This window comes from Nyctibius grandis, chromosome 6 (assembly GCF_013368605.1).
Source record: "Nyctibius grandis isolate bNycGra1 chromosome 6, bNycGra1.pri, whole genome shotgun sequence".
Lineage (NCBI taxonomy): Eukaryota > Metazoa > Chordata > Aves > Nyctibiiformes > Nyctibiidae > Nyctibius > Nyctibius grandis.
The window spans coordinates 14,150,800-14,163,806 of NC_090663.1; the positions used below are offsets into that span (position 1 = coordinate 14,150,800).

Below are 13,007 nucleotides of genomic sequence, written 5' to 3' on the forward strand. Positions count from 1 at the left end.
ACTATGACATTCATTAGACTCTTTTCATCAGTGCATCTTTTCATCTCCATTTCATTTATTTTCAGAAGTAATGTTTTGATTTACTGATAAAGTTAAAAGCATGGGGTCAGCGTCTAAACCAGTTGCTCATACTGAGCAGTCCCACTGCTGTAGTACACACTCAGGGATAGTAGCTGACAGAGCCATTGCTCTGCAGTGGCTGGAGGCAGAGCAGCTCCTGTCCAAAGCCGTAAAGTCATATTGCAGTGTGCTAGAACTAACACATCCTGCTTCTCAGCAGACATGAGTAATGCACAGTTATTATTACTATTGTAATTATGGCATTGTTGCAACGTGGAGGGTCTCAGAATGAAAATACCTGTTTTTCTGAAGTGCTCTAACCTAACTAAAAGCATTTTCCATCTATGCTTCTTCACGAACTGTCAATTTGATGCTAGTAACAGCAAAAGCCTCTGGGAATTGGAACAAATGAATAGGAAAAAAATACAACATCAGTAGTTAGACAAATAGGTAGGAGAAAATCCCTTCAAATAACAAGGTTACTTCTTAATGCATTATAAATGAGCTAACATGTTTGGGAAATGGATATAGTTGTCAATGATCACCTTTAAAAGACGATGATCTGAGTTCAAAAGGACTGGTACTATGCATAAAGCTGTATCATTACATAGGTTCTCCCACAGGATTTACACCCCAAAAGAGAATCTAATTCATGCTCACTTGTTATGCTGTACTTTAACTCAAGGAAAATGACCAACCATGGTTTGTCATCATTTCTGATCACAAAACTGAAATGAAGATTAATTACTTGTCAGGATTTAAACCAACAGTAAAATGTTTACAATAATGCCTATCTTCTCTTTGTCTTGAAACCAGTTCTCATTACAAGCTCAGCACCAGACTGGCTGGCTTTATTTATGTATGATAGACTGAATGAGTTAGCTTAACTGCACATTTTTTAAGATTTTTTTTAATATGCAGTTTAACTCACAACTTTTAGCTTCACCAAGAGCAGTCAAATCAGCTTTGGGTGAAAGGCAGTGACCTAACAACTACACAGTAGGAGTGGTTCTCAAGCTATTTTGAGATTATCACCAAAAAAAAGTTATTTGAATTTCTGATTAAGGGTAGGTTAAGTTTATACCTTCTCCTAACTTTCCTTTCCAAATTTTTCTCTAATGGTCCATGAATCCCAGCTCACCACACTGGTGTTTCGGTACTTGTGGTCATTTGTATCCTCAGCTGGTACCTGATGGGAGAACTTCCTATGTGAGAAAGCCATTGAAGATGCTGCTGTTCACAAACATGCTCCTTTTACTTCATTTATTCTTTCTCCCTTCATTGATCTACTCATTCCAACTGAGAGCTGGAGCCTCTAAGGAGGCTCTAGAATAAAAAGTGTTTGTTCCAGATTGGACCGGATGAGGGAACCTTGTTACTGTCAAAATTTCTCCAATAAATCTCCTTCTCTAGGAAAGAATCCACTATCGACTATCAGCACTGATTTCAGTAGTTAAGAATTTTTTCTTATGTCAATAGTGTTAATTTTTCCCATCAGCCTTTTGAAATTAAGAACAAAGTAGAGACAAAAACAAAGAAGCCCCTGACCAAAACCAACTCAGGATCTTGATTAAAATATCCAAAGTCCCCCAAAAGCAATGGAATTCATAAGGGGAATGAGTGCCTGAAACGGTTGCATTCATAAGCAGCCATCAACTCCCACTCTCCTTCTCACACTTTTTCTGAACGCTTTTTAAGGGTTCAATTCCAAACCCAATAAAATTAATACAGTTTGGACCAGGCCCTGAATGTGCCCATTGCTACATGCAGCAAAATGGACATACACCCAGAGCAGAGCTTTACCTCCAGCAGAATTTCCTCTTTTGGCGTATAGGATTCTGCTTTACTTTTTGTGAGCGTGTGCTCTTTTTCATCAGAGTTGAAGCTTTCCAGAAGTCTCTGGGAATCATCTTTCTGAAATTGCAAGAGAAAACAGATAAAATGTAAAACTGAGATCACGCAGATTCACTGGAAACATCTTTAACAGCAGCCTGGATACACTCACATCTCCATCCTGAAAATTATTTCAGTATCAGTCGAAAATCGTAGCTTTGGAAAAATATGACCAGAAAATGAATGAGAATTTTACATATTCAGGAAGCATTTTTTCAAATTAATGAATTTTATGAATTTCATTTGTCAGTCCAGAAGTAGAATTTTAACTTGAATATTTGTAAGAGGCTGTAAATGTGTCAAACCAATCCATTAGCTCTCAAAACTCTACAGACTATGCAGTCGAGCTCTCAGTCTTGGTTCAAACTTCTCAGTTAATGCAAGTTAACTGAAATTGTCTATAATTGCCTGCAATGAAGAGAACACCAGTATTTTTGCTCCCCTGCTACGAGAAGCACTTCCTAAATGAAGTTTTATGTGTGGGAAGTTCCTGTCAGGAAGAAATAACCATTAGAAAATGTTCACCATCTTCCTTCCCCAAAAGCAGCCCGTACCATTGGCCTTACTTCCCTAACAAACACACACAGCCACCGGTACGGACACAGACTGTGCAGGAACAAAATCTCCTGGTGCACACGCTCTTCCCTGTGCATTGGACACACCAAAAAATAATACTAATGTTGGTCAATGCATCCCAACACAGCATTGCAAAGGGTTTTTTTTAGTGAAGGAGAAGATTACAGCCACCCTACCTTGACTACTTTTTAAATTATTTTTCAGGTTTTCATTCCACTAACTGCTTTCTGATGTAGTCTAATGATATGGCTGCAGCCAGTATGCATGTAACTATCCTATGGTAAGATTCTCCTTGAATTATTTGGCCACTGGGTATATAAAGTAGTCCATTTTCTCAGAACATAGAGAACTGCCCAGCCTTTGCATGTTTCACTCCTTATGACTTGCCTCTTATTATCTCTCTGGAACTTAGATGCTCAATAATACAGATCATATTCTAGGGTTAGTCTCCAAGACATGGTGAATTGCAGATGATGGTTCCTAAAAATCTACTAATGACAAAAGAACAGCTATAAGTCACCCCCAGGAATCTTGTCACTTATTTGTCCTGAACCAGAAGTTCACAAAATTTAGGTTGAGTGACTGGGACTTGTGGAAGTAGCCACACTGGATTCACCACTATACCTCACACCATAGCCACACAAAAGCAAATAAGAATTTGCTTTTCTCATCTTATTTCTCTGACTGTTCACATTCACCCAGTATTCATTTTCACTCCTTTATATCTCCATCACTATAATTTTAAGTGTTTCAATTTTTCCAGGATTCATTGCTTTCCTGCTAACATTTCTAATCATCTCATCACCTTCCTCTCAATTTGTTTTTGTTCCTTGTAATTTTTGCAACTGAAGTGCTACTGAGCTCCCTTTTAAGAGCATCAAGAAGTTGAAAACAAACTAAGTTTATCTGTAACTACTGTAACACTTCATCAAGCTAATCTACCAGAATACCATAACGAGACAAGTTCCAACTCAAAGGGTCACAAGAGCCTCCAGGCAACACTGTACTCTAATAGGAGAATATTATTGATAGAAATGTATTACAGTACACTACATGGTCTGAAGTTACCACAGTAAAGGTTTCTTCCCAAAACTATCCCAGCGCGTCCTATGCACAGTTCATCAAACCAATAAGGCACTTAACTTCATGCATCCAAGTTCCACAAATTCAGGCTGAGATCTATAGAATAGTGATTAATTGGAGCTGAGTGACAAACGCCAGTAGCTTATAGCGGTACCTATGGCTGCTTTGGACACCAGATACTTGCCCTGTTCCCACTGCAAGGATAACTCAGCTGCTTGGGAAGCAACATGGCATACTTAGGTAAACTATCCCTGCTTTTACTTTGGATACAGAAGGCTGTAATACCTGCAGTTCAGTATCTGCTACACATGCAACAGGTTTGCCCCATACATCGGTGGGGCAGACAGTACGTGGAAGGAATGGGCACAGACAGCGTAAGGTAGCCCTGTTTGCATTTGGGAAATCAGACACATAGGATACAACCTGCCTGCCCTGCAGCGTGCTCTGCACACACCAGCGGGCAGTTTATTTTTCTTCGAAAATAAACAACTCTTTTACAGCAGTAGCATTGATTTTAATGGCATTTAAGCACCTAAATGCATCCGAAGATCTGGGCCAGACAGAACTGACAGCTTCTATTCCCTACTGACACAAACGACATAAAGGATAAAATTGTATATGGCTATATTTGAGTTGGTAGCAGCAGTACAATAAAGATACCACCTATTAAGGCAGGGAAAATGAGCAATTGAATCAGAGAGGCTTGCACTCTCACAGGATGCATTGATCCAGCATTTGAAGGGCCTCCATCGCTAGGCTAAAGCATGGCTTCAAACAGAGTTTCAAACCTCATACTTAAAAGCAGTTGGGAGCAAGAGGATTCTTCTCTTATGCCATGTTTAATGACGATCAACACTAACAGATACGCACACGCAGCAGAGCTGTTATAGCTGAAAAAGGTGCAGTTAAAAAGCAAGCCAAACCAGACCCCCCACTGTAGGCTGGCAGAATGCTCCGCAGGGCTCCGTACTTCCCAGCTGTGCCAGCATCAACCATCGCTACATCCAGTCAATCCAGCACGACCTGGGACTAAATGCAATGGGAGAAAGAAGAAGAAGAAGTAGATAACAATTCGCAGAAAATATATCTGCTCGGTAGCGGTTTGGTGGGTAAGAGCTATCTCTGCAATCCTGGAGTCCAAACAAACACTTTAAGTAATAAAGAGATATGTACCATCCACCACAGTCCTTAAAACAGCAAGGCAGGTCTGTTATTAACAAAATCACACACTTTAGAAAACCCTGTTAGTTTTGCATCAAGTAAACTGTCAGCTGTGTTCTGCCTCCCTTATTTCTCAGGTACATCTGTGTGTACCCTCTGTGCAAAGTTATTGCTGTAGGTTAGTACTAATACTCTGATCGTGCTGTTTGTAAAATGAAGTTTGGAAAAGTTCATAAAATGCTTCGGAAATCAGATTACTCTTACTGGTTTAGAATGGAAATTAGTGTTTACTTTCAATCATCTCACCAAGTTTCTGCAAGCTGGATACATCATCCATTGTCCCCAAAAAGCAACGCAGCCTTGTACAAGAAGCGATGGCTGCAAGAGGCAAGTAGCAGGTCACCTCTGTGACAGGATACAGGCCCAGCACGGCAACAGAACACACACATACTTAAACCGGCCTCTTTTCTGAGTCGGCCTGTTTGTTTTGGTAAATTTTTAAGTGAAGAAAGTCGTAAAATCCTGCCCAGCAGAGGTACTTCAGGAATTATGGGGCTCCCCACCCAACACCGACCTCACCCTCAGCTAACCCCGAGCCCGCACAGCCTCATCGCCGCCGAGGACACCGGCCCCGCTGCTCACCCCGCGCCCCCGGGCCGCGGCCGCCCCCGCTGTGGGGCTGCCCCAGGGCTCCCGGCCCGGCTCAGGCAGCTCCGGCTGCCCGGTGCAGCGGGCAGAGCCGAGCCGGCGGCACCTCCCGGGCCCTCAGGGGCCGCCGCCCCTCACAAACCACCCCTGAGTCCTTCAAGCTGTTCACCTCGAGCCAGGACCGAGCCTCCCCGCGGCGCCCCGCGGCCGAAGGCACTGGGGCAGGCCGGCTGCCGGCCCCTTTCCCGCCCCGCGTACCTCTCTCCGCCGGCGCGGCCCGAGCGCGCAGCGGCAGAGCAGCGCGGCGGCGGCGGCGCCCAGCAGCAGCCCCAGCAGCACGGCGGAGGCCAGCAGGGTGGGCAGCGCCTGCAGCGAGTGCGCCCAGAACTGCAGCCCCACCGCCCGCAAGCAACCCCCTGCCGCCGCCATCGGGCCGGGCCCGGCCCGGCGAGACGGGAGGGGAGGTCCCGCTGCTCGGCGCCCCTCCGCCCCCCGCCCTCGACGCGGTGGGAGGAGACCGATGGCGGATGGATGCGGCGGCTGAGGCCTGGCCTGGCTCGGGGGCAGAGCTTGGAAAGTCTCCGCGGCGCCCTGCGCGCCCGCGGAGGGGCCGCCCGCCGCCATGCGGCGGCTGCTGGCCGGCCTGCTGTTGGCGCTGCTCCGCGGCGGGCCCGCCGCCCCCGCCCAGCCCGTCGGAGCGGCCACCTGGCGCGCCCGGGCCGGGGGTCGCCCCTCGCCGAGCCCCGCGGAGCGGGCCGGGGCGCCGGGCTGGCTCCGGGAGCCCTGCGGTCAGACGGCGGCTGGGGTAAGGCAGTGTGACCGCGGGGCGCAGCGCGGGTGGCGGTCAGCCCGTCAGCGGGGCCGCTCCGTGGGCCCGGGGCGGCCGGTGGCGGGGGAAGGCGAGGCCCTGTGTGCGGCGTGTGCTGCGGGAGCGGCGGCCCGGCGGAGCGGCGGTCCCTTCCCCCGCACTCTTCGCCCACTGGAATCAGCCCGCTATTAGGAATCCCACTAACGGTTTAGGATACAGCTTTTATTTTTCATTGTTTTTCTATCAAGCTGTCTCAAAATGTGTCAGCGTAGTTTTCTTTTGCCCATACGGAGAACACCTGAGACTCTGTGGTGGGGAATGGAGGGAGTCACGAACGATAGCTTGTGGTGGGGTTACAAAAAGAGTAATCAGGACGAAATAGTATTGCAGGAAAATGAAAAAAAAAAACAACTTATTTTTCCACCAGAAAAATAAATTAATGTAAATCTTGGGAAAATGTCTGCTGGCAATATTACTGCATTAAATAAATTACTTTAGAAGCATGATGTGAGTGCTGGCCCGTAGAATTGGCACTGTTTGCCAATGCGGAGGCCCTTGTGATGCCCTCTGGTATTATGGATGCACTCTGCAGCAGAGTGGAAGAATTGTGCTGAATATCTGTATTTTCCAGTGCAGACTACTGAGAACTGAATGTCAGATAAGGCAGAAGAAAGAACAAGGAGTGCTGTAATGTCGTTTGTGGTTGACGCACATGGACATTCAAACACCGAACACCGTAGATTTTTATGCATGAGCTGTTGTAAAACTACAGATGAATGAATGCCTGGAGTCCGTGGAAATCAGGAGCCATTTGTACACTGATTTCCTAGGAAGTAGGAAATAAAGCTTGTTAGCTAGCAAGCCACATTTTCTGTGTGCCTTTATGCACGCTTAGGCCACTTTCTACTTTTGTTAGATGCTCATTTAAAAAGGAACTGTTGACATGTAACATTCATATTCATATATATGGTGTTATAATGAGTAAGAGTAATATTTGGGTTTTATATTTATAAACAAGATTTATTTCAACATTTAACATAATAGACCATCGTATTGGTGTTTTGTATTTTCGTCAGTGTTTTACACTGGTGTCATTACGTCCATTTAGTGTACTGGTATGCATTTCCTTAATGCAGATAGGGCTCTAGACTGCTCTAGAAATATCTGGCAAAGGTTGATTCCCTTTTAGCATGTGATTTCTATTGCTGCATATCCATATGCATGTATGGAAGTGCATACATATATATATCTATCTATCCACCAGACAATTCTTTGTATAAGTTGCAACTGGAGTTTCCTGTTCTTATCTTACTATGTTCTTGAGATGCTTGGCTACTCGAAATTCAGGGTCATGTGGATTGTTTAACCAACAAGAGGAAATTAATAATGGCATTAGAGAACTTTGGCATAACTCAGTTTGTGTACAAGAATTCTGGAGTGCAGGGAGAGCTGTACAACGAGGTATTTGCAAATAGACCCTAGTGAAGAGCTCAGTGCCTGGGGTCTCCCAGAGCTGCATCCTGGGGCCGCGCAAGTGTGCTGCATGTTCCCGCTTGTGTTCTCTGTCCTTTCTTTCACCTCCACAAGAGCTGCCTCCAATACCATATGTACATGTTTTCCAGAGCAATATCCACTCAAAACCCAGGACTCCTGGTGCATCCAAATTTGTGCGATGTTTTGCATTTAGGGAAAGTGCCCTATCTGAAGTGAGAACTATTTTCACACAAGGTTAGCTAAAATAACAGTTCTAGCAATAATCAAAGTGATGGCTTCCCCAAGCACGTAAAGAAGAAAATCGGCCGGTAGCTTGCTGTACTTTAACAGTGGTGTTGACATAAGTCAGTCCTTAACATTACTCACATGCAGGGCTTGGGAGCAAACAGAAACAGTAAGTGCAGGTCACATCACTCAGCGGACTTAGAAGATCGCTGTTAATCAGCTGGCATTCCTAACTCTGTAATATCTCCTGCGAGGAAACGTTTTTATTAAATGAAAACTTGTTTATGTGACTACTAATCTTGATCAAAACACCAGGCATTAACAATCCTGAAAAACACTAGTTTCTATTACTGATGTTTTAGAGCTGTGATTTCTGTAGCAATCTCTGCGGTCTGGGCACAGGCAGGAGGCTGTCACAGATTGCCTCGTAAGCTGCAGTTTTTAGCCTGTCGTCCCTTTGAAAGGCTCCATGTAATGCTCCGAAGGAAAAATGAGCATAATGTCAATAGACTTGATCATCCAATATGGACACATTCTTGCTCACTCCTAGTGATTGGATTTTCCAATGTCCTCAGTTCTGCCTTTGAAAATGTCAAGAAAAATTATTTTATAAGAACAAACTAATACTTCGTAGCAAACCCTTCTGCTCCACTATTGCGCAAAGGCTCAGCCTGGTATTAAGTGTAAGTACAATTTGAGCCCCAAGCGTGCATAGCCACAGTAGGAGACAACAGAGCCTCATACTGCTTGAAGCTGTGGGAAACCTCTAGAGCTGTGTTGTATCTCTTCTGGTAGTTAATTCTGGGAAACTCGAAGCTTTGTGGAGCAGGGTTCTGTCTAATTGTGAAGCATAAATTCAGTGTAAGAATTCAATATTAGATATTTATGAAAACAGTTCCTTTTTATAATTGCTCTCTTCTGTGTTAACTTAGGTGATTAAAGATAATCTGTGGCTTCAAAGAGAGTCAGGATGTCTGGGAATGACAGGTATGTAACTTTTCTCTCTCTTTTCAGCACTGTGGGTGTCTCAGAACCTCCAGGGCATGGGTGGGCAGGGGACTGGAGCTTTGCCCTGGTTTTACCTGCCCCCTGATTTGGAAAAGGGAGGAAGGGGAGGGAGAAGAAATGAAGCAGTCTGGTTCAAGAAACATCCCGTCAGGGCTATTAACCTGATGTGTGGTCCCAAAAACAAAATCTAAATGGTTCCCAGAGTAGTATTGGGCTCTGCTCCACACTCTCAGTTTGCAAGAGGAGCTAGAGCTTGACCACCCACGCCTGGCTGTGGACATGTGCCTTCAGTGCTGCAGGAGCCAGGTGCCGCTGGTATGCCTGCCCGGGAGCGCGGCCCTATGCTGCGGAGGGAGGCATGTGGAAGGACTCGTGGTGTTCCACCGTCGTCAGTGGGACTCTTGATCCTGGGCCACGGGGTAGCGCTTACTCAGAAGTTAGGAATGAGGGTGCTCTGGGCTTTCTAAACAGCTCATCTAGAGTGGAGCCGCTATGAGGAGACAGTTCATACCCTGCTCTGAATCATTTTCAGGAGGAGCCCTCTTTCCTTATTAGTCATAATGATGTAGTACGGGGAGCAGCCTCTGATGCCCAGCATTCACTGTTGTGGAAAACCCATTTTACTTGAAGCTGATCAAGGCCTTGTTCCTTTTCAGAACCTAGCTTAACCTCTATGCATTTGCTAACACTGTTGCAAGACCTACTCTTGAAGCTATTTTCAAAGACCTCTGTAATTACAATAATTAATATACTTTGTGCTGGGCCAAGTTGCTAAAGACTCATAGACATAGGGGGTCTGGAAGTGTTGCTGGGATGCTAATACTCTTCACAGAGGGTATCAGGTATACTTGTCACTGCACTGATCATCTCCAGTCATAGTTGCCTAATCTGATCGAAATAGGGTATCCCGATACTTAGAGAAGTCACTTACAGCTTGGAGGAGCTGCGTCCGAGGGCTGACTGCCACAGCCTCTTTGTGTACGTTTGAACAAATCATTGAGTTTCTCTGAGTCTCTGGGTGTATAATAAATACTGTGCTACCTCACCCAAGCGTAGTGGAGATGAGTACCCTGAGAGGTTGCGGCATCCTCATGCAGCGCATTAACAGGGGCGATGCAATGCCTGAAACAGACCTCCCCCCATGGCTGTGGTTCCGCAAGAGATGATTTCATGACATGCGTTTGCCAAGAAATTACACGCTCTGAAGCAGTCATCTAGTGAGATGCCTCTAATTTCTTTGCCCTGTGCCATGGCTAATTCACAAATTAGTTTATTAATTTAAATACGAAAGCAAATAATTCAGATTTGCTGAGCTTCCTTGTTTTTTTCCTCTGTTTATTCAATGTAATCTTTTCTGCTCTCATCTTGCTTTCTGATGGGTTGCAAATTATTAATGTACCATCCACTGACAGAGGAAATGCGTGCGGTTTTGTAGTTCAGAAGAACCTTCTGGCGCTACAGAAGAAGTGGGGCAATTGGAGGATTTTGACATGTGATAGCTTTTTGTTAGTGGTTGAATCTCTGCCATTTTGTTTGTAGGTAAATATACGTGTTAAATGAGGGGCTTCTACAAGCCCTGAATTGCATGCTTGATTTTATAACTGAGAATTGTCCCATTCTAATAAACATGAATTTTTAACGTATTTAAAGCTAAGTTTAACAGTTAAGACAGGGTTCTGGCATATCTGTTTATATTGGCTTTATGGAGGATTAAATCATGGGAAAACATTATAGTAAAGTGCTAATTAAAAGTAAGATAAAATATTTAACAACTTGATAATACATTGTAAAAATGTGCAATGTTTAATTTGTGTCATTAAGGAAAACAAAGCGAAGAAAATTTCATCTTAAAGATGGTGATATTGTCTCACATCTCAAAAGAAAGTGAAATTACTGCCTTTCTTTGATGAACTGTTTCACTTGGCATCTTTGGAGATGTTTGCAGGAAAGCCCCAGATTAAGCTTCATGCTCTGCTGGTTTGCTTGCTGGGAGATGTTCTGGCTTGAGGCATTGTACTCAGTGCCTGGTGGCAGCCTGGCAAGCCCAGCTCAGAGGGGGCTATTTGGGCTGTGCGTAAAGCTGAAACTGTTCCCCTGCTTTGCAAAGTTTCCCTTTCAAAAAGGAGTGGGAATAGTTTCCATTTAGAAACTAATGGAAGTGAAGACCATGCAGCTCTGATAATGGCTTTTCTGAAAACAGCCAGAAAAATGGCAAAGGTTGAAGCTGTAAGAAGAAAAGAGAGTGGAAGGAACAAGATTGCAGAGTCAGAGTCAGAACTGGGATGCATCTCTGAGGGGTCACTGACAATGGTGTGCTCACACTTCTGAGCAGCAGGGTGTCCAAAAGAAAGCTTGATGCCTCCTTTCACAGGCCTCGGGAGTCGAGTATTAGTATTTTCCAACCTCAGATGAATCTATTTGTTTAAAAAAACCAAAACAATTTCAGAATGGAAATCTAGAATAGACTTGAAAACCACAGAATGTGTTATGCCTGTACCATCCTTTCTCAAATGTGCAGCATCCAGTTTTTCAAGCAATCATCAGCCAGCTACAATCCATCTAGGACCTTATCTGAGAAGAGACAGCAGGTGGATTGATAAATACAATTATGTTGTCTTGATGTTAAGGGTATGGAGCAAGGTATGAGGAAAAGCAATTACGTTCTTACAGGTCAGCTGGAGTGAGCTGTATAATGCTCTAGTGCCAGTTAAATGTATGTGGATCAGGAAAAAGTTATTTTTTTTAACTGACAGTTGATACTACAAAAAATAATGAGATAGAAAAGTGCTGCTTTACTGGCAAGGGAAACCAGAGTATTATAAAACAGCTTATATTGTTAAAAATTAATAGGAAGGATGAGAAGTATTTGGAGGAAGGCAGTGGCACATGTTGATGTGTGGACATGCATGACACTGATTGAATCTGTTTAAGCAAAACCTTCCACTGAGTGCTGGGAAGGTACAAGTGAATCTGCAGAAGTGTCCTTGTAATCATCATAAACGTTGAGGCTGCTTAACATAACGTCAAGAACCTGCAAAATCCCCAACCTCCAATTACCAATGATGGAGCAGCCAAATAACATGCCTGGAGACTTCTGCTGGGATCTGGGCGCATTATCTCGGGATTGTAAGTGATGACAAAGCACAACTTGAAAAAAGGCTCATCTGTGTAATTAGCAATCCAGGGATTTATTCAAAGTCAAAGAACATGATCAGTTAATTAAATTGGTTCCTATGGACTTGACACTCTCCAGAGGGGAGTATCAGGATTTGCTGTCACATGAAAAGTGCAGTTGGGTGTGCTGATGGAGATGCTATGCTGCGTAGGGCACAGGAACAAAAGATATTTTATGAAGCAATTACCCCCTTGTTGGCTGACCTCCCTCACCCAAAATACAGAAGGAAATGATCTGCTAAACAAGAAGCACTTTCAAGGCAGTAGTTGCTCAACCCAGCCCATACATTTTGCCATTTTGACTTCTGACTCTTACGAAGCCCTACGAAGAAGCTCCATGCCTTCAACCAGAGTTTCTGTTTACTATAAAAGAAAGTGCATCTCCTGTAGTTTGGCAAGAAAACAAAAAGGAGAACCGGTGCTCCACCTCCATAGGAATGGGGCTGCAGTTGCATTAATATATATGAGGCACAGCAAATATAAAATGGATCTCTTTCAATGTTTGGATATATCTATACAAAACTGGGAAGCGGTTTGATTCAGTAGTCAGAACGTAGGTTTAGAGCCATTGGAGGTGGGATATAGTGTGATACTTTGATCTGCTGGGGAGTGCCGTGGCCAGGTGGGCTCAGGCTGGTAGCTAGCAGGTCTGTGCTGCACTTACAGTTCAGCACTGGTGTCATCCTGCATGGTTTGGGCTGTTGCTTAGCCTTGAAACAGAAATATGCCATGCATGACTACCCTTGAAAGAATGCGAACCCCAAAGATATGCAGATGTTTGGTATTATAGCTATACATATTACTGTTCTCACCATATTTACCTTGTTATTTTTACAGTCCCTAAATTAGTCTGAGTCTGTTGCAGTGTTTAACAGTG

General features: G+C 44.3%; 2 protein-coding genes across 4 annotated transcripts in view; one reads left to right on the plus strand and one right to left on the minus strand.

Moving 5' to 3' along the window:
- EVC (EvC ciliary complex subunit 1) overlaps positions 1 to 6,045 on the minus strand; it is a 66,036-nt gene extending 59,991 nt beyond the window's left edge. The window contains exons 1-2 of the mRNA XM_068403117.1: positions 5,680 to 6,045; positions 1,864 to 1,974 (exon numbers count right to left, since the gene is read on the minus strand). Of these exons, the coding sequence (XP_068259218.1) occupies positions 1,864 to 1,974; positions 5,680 to 6,045 (477 nt within the window). The remainder of the gene's footprint in view (positions 1 to 1,863; positions 1,975 to 5,679) is intronic.
- Positions 6,044 to 13,007, plus strand: part of EVC2 (EvC ciliary complex subunit 2) — an 85,720-nt gene continuing 78,756 nt past the window's right edge. For all 3 annotated transcript variants that reach the window (XM_068403218.1, XM_068403220.1, XM_068403219.1), the window contains exons 1-2: positions 6,044 to 6,226; positions 8,881 to 8,935. In XM_068403218.1, the coding sequence (XP_068259319.1) occupies positions 6,044 to 6,226; positions 8,881 to 8,935 (238 nt within the window). The remainder of the gene's footprint in view (positions 6,227 to 8,880; positions 8,936 to 13,007) is intronic.